Below are 17,920 nucleotides of genomic sequence, written 5' to 3'. Positions count from 1 at the left end.
CACCTTTCTAGAGCAACACGTGTATTATGTGTTACATATAAACACAGGTTTAAAGTTAATCCATTTTGTCGTTTTCACTGAAATTGATCCACTCAGCAGTCCTGTTTTTAGATGGTTTGGGGATAGTTTAAAAATGGTTTTAAATAAACCAGCCACAGGCTGCTTTTAATACCACCCAGTCAGAAGGTGTAGAAGAAGACACATCTGAAGAAAAATGGGGACTTGAAAAGTGTTCTAAACAGTCCAATGAATAAGAGAAAAAGTGTGCCGCTGCGCAGGGCACAGTGGCCTGGAGAAGAAAAGATCTTTGCTGATTTCTCCTAATGACCACATCTGCTCCCCCAGCTTGGGACCAGATGCTGCTGAGGTAACCAGCACCTCTTTGCTGCTATGAAGTGAGTCCGTGCAAAGGTGGGCAGTGAATTCCACCTCGGAGATGGTGGCCAGGAGCTAGCTAGACAAAAATGGCCAATTCCCCTTAACATATGTTACAAATACAGATAAGAAATAAGTGACTATGAAATTGTTGTGCTTTCACTTGATGTCTAATATGCGATGTGATGGTACGATCATTAGTTTTTATATATTTACATAAGGGGATGGTCACCAGCAAAACAGTATCCCTGAGTTATTATTAAAATAATATTAAATATTAAATTTAAGTGCATTTACTTTATAAATGCATATACTTACATATAAATATTATAGATTTAATTATCTTACTATATAAAATAATATTTAAATAACCATTAAAATTTTATTTTCTCCCACCTCCTCTCATTTCTTTTCTTCCTATCCTTCCTTTAGTCACTCAGCCAGCAGTAGCTTGTGGAATGTCTTCAACATAATAAATACTGTGCTGTACTTTAGGGATAAAAATATGGAATGCATAGAATATTCTCCTTTGCCTCGGAAGCTAGGGAACTCGAGGATGACAAAGGGAGTGATGAGATAGAAGAGGATGCATGCGGTGTCTACTCCAGGCAGGTAGGTTTCCAGGGAGAGGGTTCACAAAGTCTCCTGGAGTAGATGTCCTTGACCCCAGGCTTGAAGACCACTTAGGATTAACCAGAAACGAAATCAAAGAACAGATGTCCACACAAGCAGGTGCAGAAGCGCAACAATAAAGGATGAATTGTGAGTTCAGTGAAATTCAACGTGACAGGAGTGCGCGATCCTGACGGACGGGATATGTTTACCTAGGGAAACGCAAAGCCTGTAAGAAACTAGGACCGCGTGCTGAAGGTGGGGAGTCCCCGAAAAATGCTGAGAAAAACGGTGTGAGGATTTGGAAAGACCGGGCAAAGCAGGCGCAGTTAGGAGACTATCGATTCCAGGAATTGTGACATAAGTAGTTGAGGCTTTATGGTGAGAACTTAATTGAGAGGAAGAGGACAGAAACTTTAGAGATGTTTAGGATGTGAAATGATCAATACACGTTGATGGACCTGTCTTTAGAGACGTCCAGGTTTCCAGGTGAGGAGGTGGACAGACATCGAGGTTTCCATGTGAGGAGGTGGATAGATGTCCAGGTTTCCAGGTGAGGAGGTGGAAAGATGGTAGATCCCACATAGGAGTATTAGGAGGGGGTGTAGAACTTGAGGTGAGCGTGGGAGATCCACACTGGCTGTCCAGGAGGCAAGGGTGCGTATTGGTGTGAAGTTCAGGAAAGTGGTTACTGTGTCTCACATACACAATTTTAACATCAGTTTATAAGGGATCCTTACAGCCTTCAGGGTTCTGAGACGGCTCAGGGAGAAATTCCAGGAGGGGCAAGAAGCAAGTGCTGAAAAGTACATGTATTGATGAGAAGGATGGAGGGGATGAAGTGTATAAAGGAGGCTGAGAAGTTGTGGAACAGCTGAGGGGCAGCCTCGAAGAATGGCAAGGAGACTATTTCAAGGAGGAAGAAGCCAGTGGTTTCATATGCCACAGAAAGGTCAAGTTATATGAAAACAGAAAGGGTCACAGGAGAAAAAAGCCCTGAAATGCAGCCATTGGATTTGACAGTAGAGAATTTGTTAGCTATCTTGACATGTGAGGTTTCGATAAAATGATGGGCACAAAAACGGAAACTGGGTTGCAGAGGTTGGAGAGTATATTGGGATGAGGAAGAGAATTGGATTTGATTATTGTTCTAATGCTAACCCACCCCTTGCTAATTCTCAGTTACCACATCACATTGTGGTAAAACACAACTTTCAAAAGGGGAAAATCATGACTGTCATACAGATGTGTTATGAACGCCTATCAAAGATTTTATTCAGTTCCTTAGGTAAAGAGGAGACTAGTAAGGTGCTAAAACCAGATCTGATTGACAAGTGAAGAATTTATTTACAGAGATTATATTCTCTAGGGGCAAAATTTATGTGCCCCGCCATGACGAACATCCTTTGTGTTGCTTTGGACAAAAACTATCTGCATGTCATCAGTTTCTATAGTTTAAGTTCTATCACAGCAGAGCTGCAAAATAGCTGAGTTAAAAGCAATCAAAGATTATACCTCTATAGAATTCGGTAATCACCAAGGGTCCACTGGACAATGCCCAACATTCTTTTGAGAGGACATGCAAAGGCAAGACCATATCTTGTTCACCATTTTCCCCGGTATCCAGCAAAGTGTTGTACACACGTTAATCTTAATGGTAATTATCAAGAGAAGTGATAGAAAAGCTAGAGATGATTAGAACCAGAACTTTTAAGTGTGTGCAATGCCAAAGGTGTATAGTATGTTACTGGACATGAAGAGGCAGAGCATTTTGCATATTATTAATTCCTCTAGGGTTCTAGTCAATACTAACTTTAATCATGCCTTCTCTGAATTAAAACTTTCATTAGAGGCATCAGTACCTAATGGTGAGTGATATACTTAAATTTCCAAGATATCTCAAATAGCATGCATCTTACACCATTTGGACTTATCCAGCCAATATTTTCAAATAGTAATAATAAGTAGTCAATATTTAATATGACAATTATGTGCACATCTTATTTTCCCTCAAAATATGGGTGTACTGGGTTCTAATTCAAAAATGTTAGTTACCCTTCACTATTTGTTATATCATTCAAGAGTAACATTATCTGTATTTAAAGTGTCTCATTAAGAGAGAAAAAAAAACGATGTTAAATTTTTCCTTTTGATCCTATGTTCTTAAAAATGTTCATTCCTTCCATTTCTTGGCTCAAGATGACAACTCAGTTAACTGACATTAGAATTTACTGCTGCTAATTTTCCATGACTCACCACAATACAAATGTCAATTTTGTCTTTCTTTTTAGTTTCTCTTTTTCTTTTTTTTATTTTCATATAATTTTTAAAGTTTACTTTCCATTTGCAGTTATTACAAAATATTGGCAATATTCCCAGTGCTATACAATACATCCTTGAGCCTATCTTATACCCAACAGTTTGTACCTCCCCTTTCCCCATGCCTACATTGCCCCTTCCCCCCACTGGTAAGAGTTTGTTCTCTATATCTGTGAATTTGCTTCTTTTTTGTTATATTCAGTAGTTTGTTGTATTTTTTAGATTCCACATGTAAGTGATATCATATGGTATTTGTCTTCCTCCGTCTAACACTTTACTCAGCACAATGCTTTCCAAAGCCATCCATGTTACTGCAAATGGCAAAATTTCATGCTTTCTTGTGACTTGGTAGTACTCCATTGTGTATATATACCACATCTTCTTTCTCCATGCATCTATCAGTGGACACTAGGGTTGTTTCCATGTCTTTGCAATTGTAAATAGTGCTGCTCTGAACATTGGGGTGCATGTATCTTTTCGAATTAATGGTTTTGTGTTTTTTGGATATATACCCAGGAGTGGAACTGCTGGGTCATGTGGTAGTTCTGTTTTTAGTTTTCTGAGAAACTTCCATACTGTTTTCCATAGTGGCTGCACTAATTTACATTCCCACCAGCAGTGCACAAGGGTTCCCTTTCCTCCGCATCCTCACCAACATTTGTTATTTGTAGACTTTTTGCTGCTAACAATTCTGACAGATGTGAGGTGATACCTCGTTGTGGTTTTGATTTGCGTTTCCCTGTTGATTAGCAATGTTGAGCATCTTTTCATGTGCCTGCTGTCCATCTGCATTTCCTCTTTGGAAAAATGTAAGTATTGGATGACGGTATTTTAAAATTAATGCTTTCTGTGTAGTATTTACATACAATGGAATATATTATTCAGCCTTAATAATGAAGGAAGTTCTGCCATTTGTGAGAACATGGATGAACCTGGAGGACATGATGCTAAGTGAAATAAGCCAGACACAAAAAGACAAATACTGTATGATCTCACTTATGTGTGGCTCTAAAATAGTCAAAATCATAGCAACAGGGAGTGGAAGGGTGATTTCCAGGGGGTGGGGGGGAGGGGAAAACAAGGAGGTGATGGTCAAAGAGTACAAAGTTTCAGTTCTGCAAGATGAGTAAGTCCTAGAGGTCCGCTGTACAGCATTGTGTCTATAGTTATCAGTACTGTATTGTTATCTTAAGAATTTGCTAAGAGGGTAAATCTTATGTAAGTGTTCTTATCACAGATAAATAAGTAAATAAATAAAAATGAAGAAGGCAGAAGGAAACTTTTGGAGGTGATAGTTATGTTTATGGCATTGATAGTGGTGATGGTTTCACAGAGGTACAGTTATTTCCAAACTCATCCAGTTGAATGCATTAAATATGGACACACCTCAATAAAGCATTTTTAAAAATAATGAATACTTTCCAAAATGAACAAACATGATTGGGTTCAGATACTGAACCCCAACTCTTCATTCAGCTCTTGTCACACATTTTCAAAAGTAGACATTCAAAAGAAAATTTCATCTCTGTGCAAATCGGGAGATCTAGTTTCAGTGCCAAGCTGTTCCCTCAGAGATCATAATAATTTCATTCTTCTTCATGATCTGCTAACCAATTATAATAACAATGATATTCAGAATAGCAGGTTCCTATGGTTGTAAGTAACTCAATTCAATATCTGAAATTGACATAAATGTATTGAAATCATAAAATAACTGGCATTAGCCACCAATCTTCATAAAATGTTTTAGCCATTTACCTGGAGAAGAAGTGTCTTCTGTGTTTAGTAGGGAGAGAAAACACTGGAACAACAAATATTTTCAACAAATAAATCAACCTGCCTTGGTTTCCTGTTCCTACTCAAAGATAGGAGGTCAGACTAACCCCAGTGGATATTTGGTTAGGGAGCAAATTGCTTTAGGAACCGGATAATTTTACTGAAACCACAAAGCTTAGAGAGGGCTCTCATTTAGGCTTAAACAACAAATGAACAGCTGTTCTTTTCAGTTTAAGGAAACAAGCTGTTCTTGTACCTGATAAATACAGGCTATGGCTCAGCCAGTAAATTCTGCAAAGTGTGGAGGGGGAAGGATGGAGCACGTCAGCTTCAACGTCCTCGCCGACTGCGCTAAGCATCCCCTTGGGCACGTGTAACGGGATCTGCAAACAGCAGCGTTGGGTCCTTCTCCTGCAACCGTTAGTTCAACTCCATCGCAGATGCAGTCCCCCGAGAGGGCCCAGCTTTAAATGTCCCCGCAGTAGGCGGCCCTGCAGTGTCGTGCATGCAGGGATGGGATTTCTGTGTGTGAAAATATCCTCCGGCCCTATTAGAAGCAAGTACAACCCTGGCCAAGAAACAGGTTACCTGCTGCAAAGGCTGCTCAGGGAATGGAACTCTGTGTATATTTCACACCAGGACACTTCTAATTGAGTGTTTCACTTCCATCCATTTACTGAATGATTCGAATGTTCTTCCGTTGTACAATTAAAATGAAACGGTGGGATGGGCTTGAAGTAAGAGAACTTGAGAGCATTGTCATGTAAATTCTAGGCAGATGCTCTGAATTCATTTTTTATCTGCAGAGTGGTACTGGCTAATCCCAGAAGCCAAGGTAGAATTTCGCATTCTTTTTTATTATTCAACTCCCATATTGTCTGGGATGAGAGCCTCTGGCTTAATTACATGAAGTGCCTGACTGGATGCCACACAATTAAGGCCGCATCTCCGGACAGTCTGCTTGGCCGCGGGCTCCGGAGTGAGATGCTTCCGAGGAAGTGACCGTGGTGTGAGTGGATTCGTTTTGGTTGTGGTCGTCGGTACCCACCGCCTTCACCGTGCCGGCCGCTCACAGGCTGCAGCCGGTTGGCACATTAGCGGTCACAGCCAAGGGAAACAGCACACCTTCGGTAGAACTCACACAAAATCATCCCGGGGGTTTTCAGATGAAGGGTAAAAGGGCTTCTCCAGGGCCTCTCAGCTGGCCCAGGAAGTAGGGTCCAGGATCCCCCTCACTCTTCTGTATTATCTCCTTTCTCTTGCGTCTGCATCTCCACCAGCAGTGATGTAAAAGCCAGGCACTGAGTTTGAATTTTGGATGCTGGGTTTTAGAGTCGTAACAGATAAATGCCTAATAAATGTGGCTGTGATGACATTAAATAATAGCATAATAATGTCATTAAAATAACAGTAACAAAAGCAGCACCCCCCAGCATAATGAGGGAGGAGGAGAAGGAGAGAGAGAAGGGGAACATCATCTTGACACAGGAGGCTTGGAATTTAAGGCAGTAGCAGGGAGCCTTGCTCTTTACATTTCCTGTCTTATTAATAGTCCTCATTTATACATTAATCTGTATGATGGTTACCTTCATCCTTTCAGGCTCAAAAACAGAAGGGGCAAGTATCTGTTTTTGTCCCATCTCTCGTACACATTTAGTAGGAGCCGTATTAGACTCAGAATTCTATAGCCTGGACTAAGAACCTAGCTTTGCTGTAAACTAACTTTTTGCAGTTATCATGTAATCTCTGTAAATGTCGTTCTGCGGTTGCTGTGAGAATTCAGTGATGTTATGGACTGACCGATCATCATACCTGGAATCTTTAGGCACTGGATAACTCTTCCTTGGTGTTTCTCCCTTCCTTCCATCTCTCTCTCCCCACCTTGCTTCTCCCCTGACCCATTTTGAACTCCAGAGAATTGCATGTAGAAGTTAGGGATGACCCTCACCAAGCTAGTCACCCAGCCTCAGACAGAACTGTCATGTGGGCGTGCAGCTCTGGGGTGACATCAATGGGGCAGCTCTTCCACCACTACCGCCCCCCACCCCCCCCCCCCACCGGCAACTCTTCCCAAGGATGCTGCTCCTAGTGGGCTCTTGAACCAGGAAACCCATGGGAATGTGAAGAGCCACAGTGCCTTTGAAAGGTGTAACCATTTTCTAAAGATGACAGCAGCCTATTTACCATCATTTGGAAAGAGAAGAGAACTGAGTCTTGCCCAGTGGCATGAGCAGTAGGTCTGGAATTGTCGTAGTAACGATGGAAAGACTTTTCCCCTTAATAGAGTCACATGTAGATCCTGAGGGGCTTAATGGTGGTCCCAACAGATGTAAAAGGAAACTCAAGACCAAATTCCAGTTCTGAACACCCCAGGAGACCCCAAGGCCATGGCAAAAGACAGCTAACGTCCCCTTCCGGTTCTTCCTGTAAATACACAGGAAAAGGGGGTGCCTACTAAGGAGGGGATGTAGGTGAACCCACTGGAAACTGTATCAGGCTGACGAGGGCACAGCAGGTGCAGAGAAATGTTGGGGGGGCAGAAGTGGCTTGATAGGCTTGATGCAGAGGACCTGTGGGAAGCTGATAGAAGACGGGCAGGTGCCTGTGATAAAGACTCCACGTGTTCCGCTGAGCAGCTCAGGCTTTGCTCTGCCGCGGCGGGGGTGGGCATGGGGGGGAGCAGAGCCCACCCATCACAGGACCGTCAGCTCCGGGGGCTAACACCCAGACCAACCGACAACCCTAGCTGGGATTTCTAAACCTTAAGAGTCACGGAAGAAGACAAAGAATGGGTAACACTTAACACAATGGATTTTTGTGTGAACTAGAGGATTTTGGACTTTTTCTCTTTGCTTTCGCATCCTTTTCTTTAAAAGGAAAAAAAAAAAGCGATCCTCTTTAGTTGAAAAGCACTTGTGCAAATCCTCTCTCTCTGTGTCTCATTTCTCCTTCCTCTCCTCCCCCCAACCTCCACGTTGAAATAGATTCTGTTTCTCTCTCAGGCCCACTTGTGCTCCTCCTTCTTCATACTTCTCACTATTTTCATGACGTATGTCAGCCCCGTTGCTAGGCAGCTGTTATGCTCAACCTACCACTCAGCATCCTGAATGCTGGAAATTAGCCCCAAGTAGCTAGGAAATCACCCCTCTGCACCTGCACTGTGTTTACCGTGAGAGCAGGAATACGAAGAGTGCAATGACAATCCAGGCAAGTTTGTAGAAGGGGTGAAATGCATCCCTGTTTAACCATAGCCAGACGGCTACGTTCGTGCTACACATCAGGTAGAGAAACCACACAGGGCCCTGTGGGAAAAGTTCAAGGGAATGGTTAGAGAAGACACTGTGTCCTCATCCTATCAGAACTAAACCTTAATGAGCGAGATAACCTGGAGGAAAACAGAAATACACAAAAATAAATATGGATAGAATGTAGGGCTCATAGATTTCTACAAGTGTTGCCTATACAGTCTGACCATTCTTCCTTGGCGCTGAAAAGCAAAACACCCCAAAACTTTGCTTGATCCTATTTCATGCTCAAGCTGTTGACCTTTTCTTTATTTATGCCATGAACCTCGAAAGCCCAGTCCTCGCGCTTCTCCACCATCTGCTAATGTCTTGATGCCGTAGGATTCTGGTTTCTTCTGGACACTGTCTCAAGTCCTCAATCACAAATCCAGCAGCCCCTTGTCAGTGCTGACATGCTTGAATGTCTCCACAAGGGTTAGTGCTGTGGACCCCATCTCACACTCTGCCTTCCCCGGGCTGCTCTGAAATCACACAATCCCAGCCCCACCTGCCCCTCCCCCCTCCTCCTGCACCTGCCTTCACCTGCTGTCTCTCTCCATCTTTCCTCCGATGGAGAGCTGCCTCCGTGCTCCATTTTCCTCTTTCTGTGGATTATCCAGGCCTTTCTCAGGTAGAAGGAGGTTAACGGGAATCCTCAAGCATTCTTTTGTTGTTCTCAAATAAGTAATCAAAATATGTCCCTAATAAGAGAAATGTCATCAGATCTTGAAATAAGAAAACCACATCTTTCCGGAGATGTCATTTTAGCCAGAAAAAGGCACGTGTAGTATTTGAGCATGTGCAGTGAAATCAGAACCCATCTTGGTGACCAGTGCATTTCTTGGCAGAGTATCTGGCTTGTAATAGGTGCTCAAAGAATGTTTGCTGAATAGAATTCAATTTTAAGTGGTTTTGGGATTGAAGCTGTCACGACAGAATTTTCTTTGAGAATGAAGAGATGAAGTCAATATTCAGCAAACAGAAACAATTTCAGAGAAGTTGCATCTAAGTTTTTTTTTTTTAAAGCATTGGCTTAATATATATCCCTTGCATCTTTCTAAGGCAATGATTCTACAATTTCATGATAGTCAACTAAGAGTCACTACAATGTTTAACCAGACATCTGCGGTCACTGCATAAGCCCTTTTTTTTGTCTCTGGGACTATGAGGGATAGAATGTCAAGGTTCTCCTTGAAACTAGAAGGAACAACCACTTTTGAAAAGAGGAATATTTGCTCCATCACTTTCCTTAGGTTCTATTGTACTTTACATTTCTTAATTGTTAGCTTTTTCTCTGCTACTTCAACTTCAATCTACCCATCTTAGAATACAGAGACCCCAAAATGAAAAGGACCAGTGATGTGGTTCTTTCACTTATAATTTTGTAAGGTGTGGTCATGTCTGTTATTCTTTTATTGTCATCATATTCTTGATTCTGTGAGTGCATTGAGAAGAGGTTTCATGAATCCTTGATGTAGAAAGAGCACTTAATGACGAGTGTGTGTGTTATAGAATTTTTCAGTAACTATGATGGAACTTGCTGGGAAACCCCACACTTATATATTGGCAACTTAGGATGTAGACTGGCAGGAAGGGGAGGATGAAAGTCGTCAGAGACATGTTCACAAGAGAAGTGAGGCAAATGGAGCGTCTAACACAGTTATAGGTTTCAACTGTGTTATCCCGAGTAACAGAGAACCCTGAGTATTCAGAACCATAATGGAAAGAGAACCAGTTTCCCACATGGCCAGGACTGTCCTGTTCGGTCAGACAGAAGGTCGTGACAGAGAAGAGACTGACCCCGGCTGAGGAATTGACAACCAGGGAGGCACTAGGTCTGGTTCGGGGGTGTTGGTGACATTGGTCTATACCTCCTTTGGGAGTTTCACCTCCACTCCCCGTTTCTGGTTCTCCTGAGTGGCACTGACTGTTTCCTTCTGTTTATGCAGCATTGGCCCAGGGAAATAACTACTCTTCCCAGACTACTCCATCTCAGTAAACGTCAACTTCATCCTCAGTCTCCTAGGTCAAGAAACTTGACGTCATGCTCTCTTCCCTTCACATCCACATCAGTGCACTGGGAAATCCTATTGGATCTGCCTCAAATGTGGACAGAGTTCAACCAATTCCTACCATTCCCGTTGCTTCCATCCTGGGCTGTGGGAAGAGCGTCCAGAGGGTCTCCCCAGCGCCCTGCTTGTTCCCTCTGCCTGCTCTCAGCCTCACAGCTGTGACGATTCTTTAAATGTCAAGTGATGTGACTCGTCTGCTCAAAGCCTTGCTCCCCAGAACTCTCAGAGTCAAAGCCAAAGTCCTTGGAGTCACCGGTGGGGTCTTTGTCCTCACCCTGTGTGGATACCTCTGTGGGTCCATCTCCTCCATCTTTCCTCCCCCTTTTCTGCTCCAGCCATGCCTGCTTCCTTGATTCCCTAAGCAGGTACCATCCCACCCCAGGCTTCCAGACCCCATGCCCTCAATTTGGATCCCTGTTCCCCAGAGAGAGCCATGCCTCCTTCCTCACCAGCAGGTATCTGCTCACCCTGAAACCTTCCCTGCTTTATTTTTCTCCATCTCTCTTGTCGTATCTGACATCCGTCCTCATTTACATTTCTATTATCTCTGTCTCCATCATGGGATGCAAGGGGTATAAGGATCTGTTTTGTTCCCTGCTGCATTCCCAGTATCTATCTTGTGCTCAGTCAATATTGGTTGATTGATTCAATGAGCCCGAGTGAATGAGCCACAGGACCCAGATTCTGGACGTGGAACTAGATGCCAATCATGCCCCTCATCCCAAACCAGGATGAGACAAGAGTGAGTCAGCTGGGAGAGTAACATTGACTTCTTAGAGTCGGCTGGTTTATCTGGGACGCAGGGCAGGTGTCAGCCTGAGGATAGGGAATCTTCAGTGGGTGGAGGTGACCACCTCTTGGGCAACAGAGGCCAGGAGGGTGTGGGGAATGAGAGCAAAGAAGTCCCCTCTCCAGTCACACCAGCACTCTGAGGACCATGTGCAGCTCCGGGCTCGGGCTGGTTATTTCCATTTGGTCTGAAATTGAAGTTTCTATGAGATCATCCTTCAGTGCAGTGATGGGCCCGTGACACCACCCAGAGATGACACTCACATTCCAAAAGACAAGATGTTTTTAATTACACTAAAATAGAGTACCTCACCCTGTCTAAGATGACGTCTTTGTCTTTTCGGTTGAAATGTCAGAATTGTACCATTTTAGGTGTCAAAAGAACATTATAAAATGAGGAAAAAAGGCACCAAGTGTTAAGCTTTTTTTGTTCTGGCTTGTTAATACTGTATTCAGATACTTGAATTATGTCAATTCACTTCTTGGTGATAATTAGCAAAGTTCCAGAATGAGACAATTATAAAAGAATGAGAAGATAATTTGAGTGATTTCATTTCATTGTGTGACTCTGGGTAAGTGGTGGAAACGCGCTGATTTTCCTGAGTGTTTGAATGAGTCTGTATGTCATTATGAGTTTAGTTTACTGCTGAAGAAGAGCTCAGTCACCCAAAGGTCAGAGAACCAAGAGCTCTTAGCTCTGCATGTCCCGTAGGCTGGTGGTTACTGTGTGTTTCGCCGTTTGGGACTTTGATGCTCAACCTCATCCCTTTTCACTCTGGAGCCATCTGGGGCCAGGGCTGCTTCCTTCCCGCCTCGGCCGGAGCGATGGTGGTGGAGACATTGCCTCCGGAGTCAGGCTGCCCAGGTTCAATCCCAGACCCTTTCACCATCTTTGTCAGGTCCCTAGGGCTGCCCTCACAAAGCACCACACACCGGGGGGCTGCAAACAACGCAGATGTACTTCTCACAGTTCTGGAGGCCAGAAGTCCAAAATCAGGGCATCACCCAGGCCCTGACCCTCTGAGACTCTGGGTGAACTCCTTCCTTGCCTCTCTCGGCTTCGGGTGGTGGCCCTGCAGTCCTTACAGCTGCGTCACCTCCCTTCCCACCTCCATCGTCACGTGGTGTCCTCCCTGTGTCTCTGTGTTTACATGGCATTTTCTCTTCTTATAAGGACACCAGTCCTGTGGGATTAAGGCCCACCCTACTGACCTCCTCTTAACAGCATTACATCTTCGAAAACCCTATTCCCAAGTCAGGTCACGTTCACGTTTCTTTTGGGGAGACACAATTCAACATCATCTGTGTGAACTTGGGCAAGTGACTTAATTTCTGTGACCACCAACTTCTCACCATCAAAAGGAGATTATCATCCAAGCCCCCTGCATCTTGGAGGAGTGTGCGAGGCGACTTATGAAAAGCCTCCTGCACTCATTCGGTGCTCGAGAAGTGTCATTCCCCGTCCTCCACTCCCCCAGCCCAATTTCTTCATTTATGCATACTTTCTACACGCATAGGCAATCAAGCAGACACCATGGGATGTGCAGAGATGACCCCGAGCCCTGGGGAAGCTCGCACACTTTGAGGACAGATAAAAATTAAATTATTGTTTATAACAGAACATAGAATTTGGGTCGCACACATGTGCGGTACTGAGAGAGGGGAAGATTACCCGCTCGGTGCTTGGCCAAGGGCCTCACAGCAAATTTGCTGCAAAGCTGGAACCTGAATCTGGGTTTAGATCCCCAATCCAGTTTCTCTCCTATTCAGACACATTGCACGGTTATATCAGTTATCACCTTTGAACCACTTAAACATTATAACACATAATCCCTGTTTGCCCACTGATGCTCTGATGTCATGTACCAGCATCTTTTGGGGAGGCCCATCACCTTCAGATGGTCCCTCCACTGCCCCCGTATACTCTCCTCCCGGTTCCCGGCCTTCCGCACACTGCTGGGTAGAAAATCACGTTCTTGCCTCTTATCAAAAAAAAAAAAAATCACTGAATACTTCCATCATCCATAGATCATTTCAGACCATTCAGTGTGATCAAAATGATGAGCAAGATTTTTCAGAGCCGTGCCTCTAACACTACAATTCATGTTCAGTCTCCGTTGCTTGCTATTTTTACCCCCTCCTGTACCCCGAGTTGATACATGAGCGAAAATCTATGTGTGAGAAGGGAGGGTGTTGCTGATGAAGCCGTATTTATTTTGTCTGACTCATGGCTAGCGATATCATGACAACTCTCCATCCAGGACAAATAATACGGTAAGTTTTCGGTGACAGTGCTAAAAGGATTTTAGAGGGGAAATGAAAGTCTGCTACTGAAAACGTCACACAGGTGTATTTCCTCAGTATTTATTTTATACCCCAGACCCACAGTTCCTGCTGCGCTTCCCCCTCCAACCTCGCTTCTCTGCTGCACTTGCAGAAATAAAGAAGTGCGGTGGCCGCCAGTGGGACACGTCCAGCCCTCTCAGTGCTCGGCTGGATGGGGGTGGTGAACCGGGTGTGTAGGTGACACACCGCCTTCCTTAGATGCCCTCAGGAAACAAAGGGCTCATTTGAGAAGATGCCAAATTTGCTGCAACAAACTTTAGATGAAAAGCTAATCTATTTTACAGAAAATAACAGAAAACTTAGGTGATTTAATTATCACCATTGAGTTCCCAGGGCAGCCCAACGTGAGGATCATAAACACACCAGATGCAGCTAGATTTTTTTCTCCTTTCTCCTGTCTCTCTCCTTCCCCCTCTTCCTCCCCCTCCCCCTCTTCCCCTTTCCCCTCCTGCTCTTCCCCCTTCTCCTCCGCCTCCTCCTCTTAATGTGGTTTGGCTTACATGTCAGGCTAAATGCCATTAAGTGCAAATGAAAATTTTACATAGATTTTTTTTTAATGGGTCATATAATTTTGAAAGGCATTTTTTTTAGAAACCCATAGGAAAACTTTATATAGTCATGAATTTCAGCCAAAGAGTGAAATTTAATTATTCTGAGGAACTTTCCAAAAATAAAATGTCCTTCTAGAAGATTTAAAATACTCAGTATCTACTCAGTGGGGAGGAAGCTTCTCTACCTCTCACTTAAATAAAACTTTTGGGTGTTTTGGTGTCCCTTTATTACAGATACTAACTACCTCTAGATTCACTCTCAAACACTAACAAAGAATGTTGGAATACCTTAAAAGGCGTATTTTAAGAGTATTCTAAAAATTTAAATGAGAACTAATAGATTCACATTCTTCCTCTTCGAAGTTTCTTTTGATAAATGGTTTGCATCACTCCTGATAATATTAAAGATACATTACAGGATTGAGAGATATATTTGGTTCCTTTTAAAATCATTTTCCTTGTAAAGGATAAGGGCTGTTTCCTAGTGGTCCAATGTGAAATGCACAATGGATGGAGATTTGGGGGCACGTGGGATAAAGTAAGAATGGGAAAAGTTTAAGAAACAGGGTAACAAAGGCAACCCTGTTGAAGATAATCCTTTGATGACCAATTCAGTCATGGCTTTCCTGTCCCCACTGCCTTTTGCAGGTATAAGCCCTTGGCCGAGACCCTCCCGGACGACAAGAGGATGCTGCCGGCCGAGGAGAGATGCCGGCTGGCTCTGCAGCAGTGCCCGTTACCAGGCTGGCAGGTGGGTGACCTACAAGCTCCTACCAGAGCAGTTAGCGTTTCCAGTAGGTGAGCCAAGTGCCCATGGGGAGCTGCCCCAGTCTCACTGGCAAAAACAAACTGCTGTGATGTGTTTGGCAAAGAGAGACGCTAAGTGTAGTCCCTGGAAACATATCAGTCCTTCTGATTCACCGGTTTCATCAGCAAACACAGGGTGAAGGAAGCTCGGAGCCTCTGTTTACAGCGTGGGGAGAATTCCGGAAGCCCCACTAAGTTTGCCCACATCCCAGACCCCAGTGCTGGTACCAGAGCTTTCTGGAGTGTCTAAGAGGGAAGTCAGAGGAGCCAAAACGGGGGGGATTGGAAGAGCCCAGGGGTCTGCTGGAGGGATAGCCAGGCTTCCAGAAGGAGGAAGGAACAGGAGACGGAATAGCAGGGAGATGCTCCCCAGAGACACAAGGGCACAGTTTGGATTTTGTTTAATCCCTGAAGCAACTCAGAATGCCACCGTGACTAGGGTTAGGAAGAGAAAGAGGAATTTGAAAAGTAAAAGAACTGAGAAGGTAATGTTAGAGCAATAACAGGAAACAGAATAGAGTCCGTGACACCAGGAATTATTGCAAGTTCCTAGGTACAAAACATCTGAAAGTGCATTGGTGGCAAAGAGCTTGGTGGCCAATAGCTTTTTCAAAACATAACCATTACTGGAAAGCAGACATAAATCTCATTTTTTAAAAATGAGAGGGAGATAGAGCATCTTCAAGTGAAAATGGATGATAGTTGATGAGGCCAGAAAAGAGTACTTTAGTGCAGAAATGACATGAAGAGAAGGTTCAGAATTGCTGATGTGTCTGAAAGGGGCCCCGTGTGGGTCAGACAGGTATTGAATCCTGGATTGACGTGAACACCCTTATCCGTCTATGATGAGGAACTAAGAACCTCGCATTTTAGCATCGGTGAGTAACGTTTTCATCGTCTGTGCCACCCAACCTCTTTCTTGATGATCCTTTCCCCTGTTCTTTCCTTTTTCTACCTAATAATGGAGTTAAGCTTTAAATAGCGGTCTGAAGGAGGGCGCTCACACAGTCGGTAGTAGGCATGAACGCACATTCGTGCCAAAAAGATTGGATAAAAAAAGGAGGAAAGAGGACTTGCTAACACAGAGTGATGTCAGCTAGCCCCGCTCCAGTCAGTGGCATAAGATGTGGGCTCACATGCAGAATTGTTCAACAAGCCTGTAGGCGGTGAAGTTATTTCAACTGACTCACTGTCAGAACTTTTAAGCCAGTACCTGAACAGTAGTGTTTCCTGAATATAGAACAAGAAGATTTTCTCGTTGCATTTTGTTCTTTAAAAAAACACAGATAAGAGTAATTTACTTTATTAATGTTGAGAAAGAAGGTTGACTTGTCGAGACAAAGTGAGGGAATCTGGGAGAATTCTTCCACTGTGAGAGCGACTGGCAGGGACCATAACACCTGACCAGCCATCGTTCCTCCGAGACACCTGTGTAGAGTGTGAGGTCAGACCTGAGGCGGCAGGGTGGTGGGGAGCAACCTAGCGCAGGCTGGCAGCTGTCCCTCGCCCACGTGTGCTAGGACACTTGACAGCGCAGCTGGGGACGGTATGACACTGAATCCCACATACATTGGGACTTTGAAAAAGTGCATCAAAGTAAAAAATGCGGAAGAGTTCCCATTTCATTACACTAGTTTATTTTCCCTCACTCTTCATCTCCCCAAAGGAGGCCAAAAATACAAGACAAAGAAAAAAAAGCAATGTATTCATTTGCTGATCATGTTTGCTTATGCGTTCCCTATTGAATAGTTAGGAAAGACAGCTTTCTCCAGCTTCTCTAAGATGTAACCTTTCATATACTTTATGCTATAAGACAAATCATTGACTTCACAGAAATAAAGCTTATTCACGTTTCACTCTTGTGCTAGTCAAACAGCAAATGAATTTTTTAAAAAAATTATTCATTTCTGACCTAGAAAGGCAGACCCCTCAGTTTCAGAAACAAAGCATTTGTTCGCAATGCGTTGATAGTTACAGGCAGAGTTGTTACCACTCTCTTCTGGGAGGTTAATGAGGACGAGGGTTAAATAGGAGCCGTTTGAAGCAGCAGCAGGTCCTAACGGATGGTTCTTGTATGGGCAGCCTTATCCTCAAACTGCTGAGTCCAACGTACGTTTCTGTGAAGCCGCCCGTGTTCATCCTTTGGCTGTGAGTGGTTAGCGTGAGATTAATAGCTATTCTTCTCCGAGTTGTTTAGAAGCGATGCTAGAACATAAAGGGATTGGAGTCATCCTTTGCTGCGTGAATCTGCGTAGAGTGTTAGCTAGAAATTCAGTTCTCTTAGCTAAAAATATGATCCTTTAATTGTGGCTCTGATGGGTCTTGGGGATCTTGTGAGATTGCTTCCTTTCTCCCAGACACTGATCAGAGCCTGTGCAGGAAAGCCTCTGCATCATCAGTAGCGGGATTCTAGCCCCATTGTTCCTGTTCTTTTGCACGTTACAGCGATTCCATCAGTGGTGCTGAACACCGGGATTTCCTTCTGTTTCAGACGAGGAGAGACGTCTTCCCTTCGGTGTTGTGCGTTTGTTTACCAATCCATGTGTGCTGTTTATTGTTTATGTAGCCGTGGGTTTGGAGTCAGTACGTGAGGCACTGGAAATCCTGATATTTCATAAGTAACGATTCCTCTCATCCTTGGAATTTGTTACAATTATTTATAGGGTTTTTTTGTTCTGTTTTGTTTGCTTTATTTCAGTTAAGCCCTATAACAATTCCATGCAGAAGAAGGAAGGTAGGCAGTGAACAGGAATGACCTCATTTCAGACATGAGGAGGTCGTCTTAGAGCGAGGCATGCTGATCAAAATACATGGTGCGGCGAATATTTCGTTTCGGTGGGAAGGCCCCTTTGCTGGGACCAGACCCGGGTCTTCTGTGCTGTGTTCTTTCCATTGCACTCGCCTCGATCTGTATCTTTTCATGTAGGCACCGAAAGTCCCTTTCCTCAGACTACAGAACTTGAAAGGCATGGATTATGCATCCCGGCCT

At 43.9% G+C, this 17,920-nt stretch overlaps 1 protein-coding gene across 1 annotated transcript in view; it reads left to right on the top strand.

Annotated features, from left to right (window-relative positions):
- Nucleotides 1-17,920, top strand: part of MYO16 (myosin XVI) — a 422,800-nt gene that overhangs the window by 314,550 nt on the left and 90,330 nt on the right. Inside the window, exon 27 of the mRNA XM_061170768.1 lies at nucleotides 14,773-14,875. Coding sequence (XP_061026751.1) covers nucleotides 14,773-14,875 — 103 coding nt within the window. The remainder of the gene's footprint in view (nucleotides 1-14,772; nucleotides 14,876-17,920) is intronic.

Source organism: Eubalaena glacialis, chromosome 16 (assembly GCF_028564815.1).
Source record: "Eubalaena glacialis isolate mEubGla1 chromosome 16, mEubGla1.1.hap2.+ XY, whole genome shotgun sequence".
Taxonomy (NCBI): Eukaryota; Metazoa; Chordata; class Mammalia; order Artiodactyla; family Balaenidae; genus Eubalaena; species Eubalaena glacialis.
This window is presented reverse-complemented; position numbering and strand designations above follow the sequence as displayed.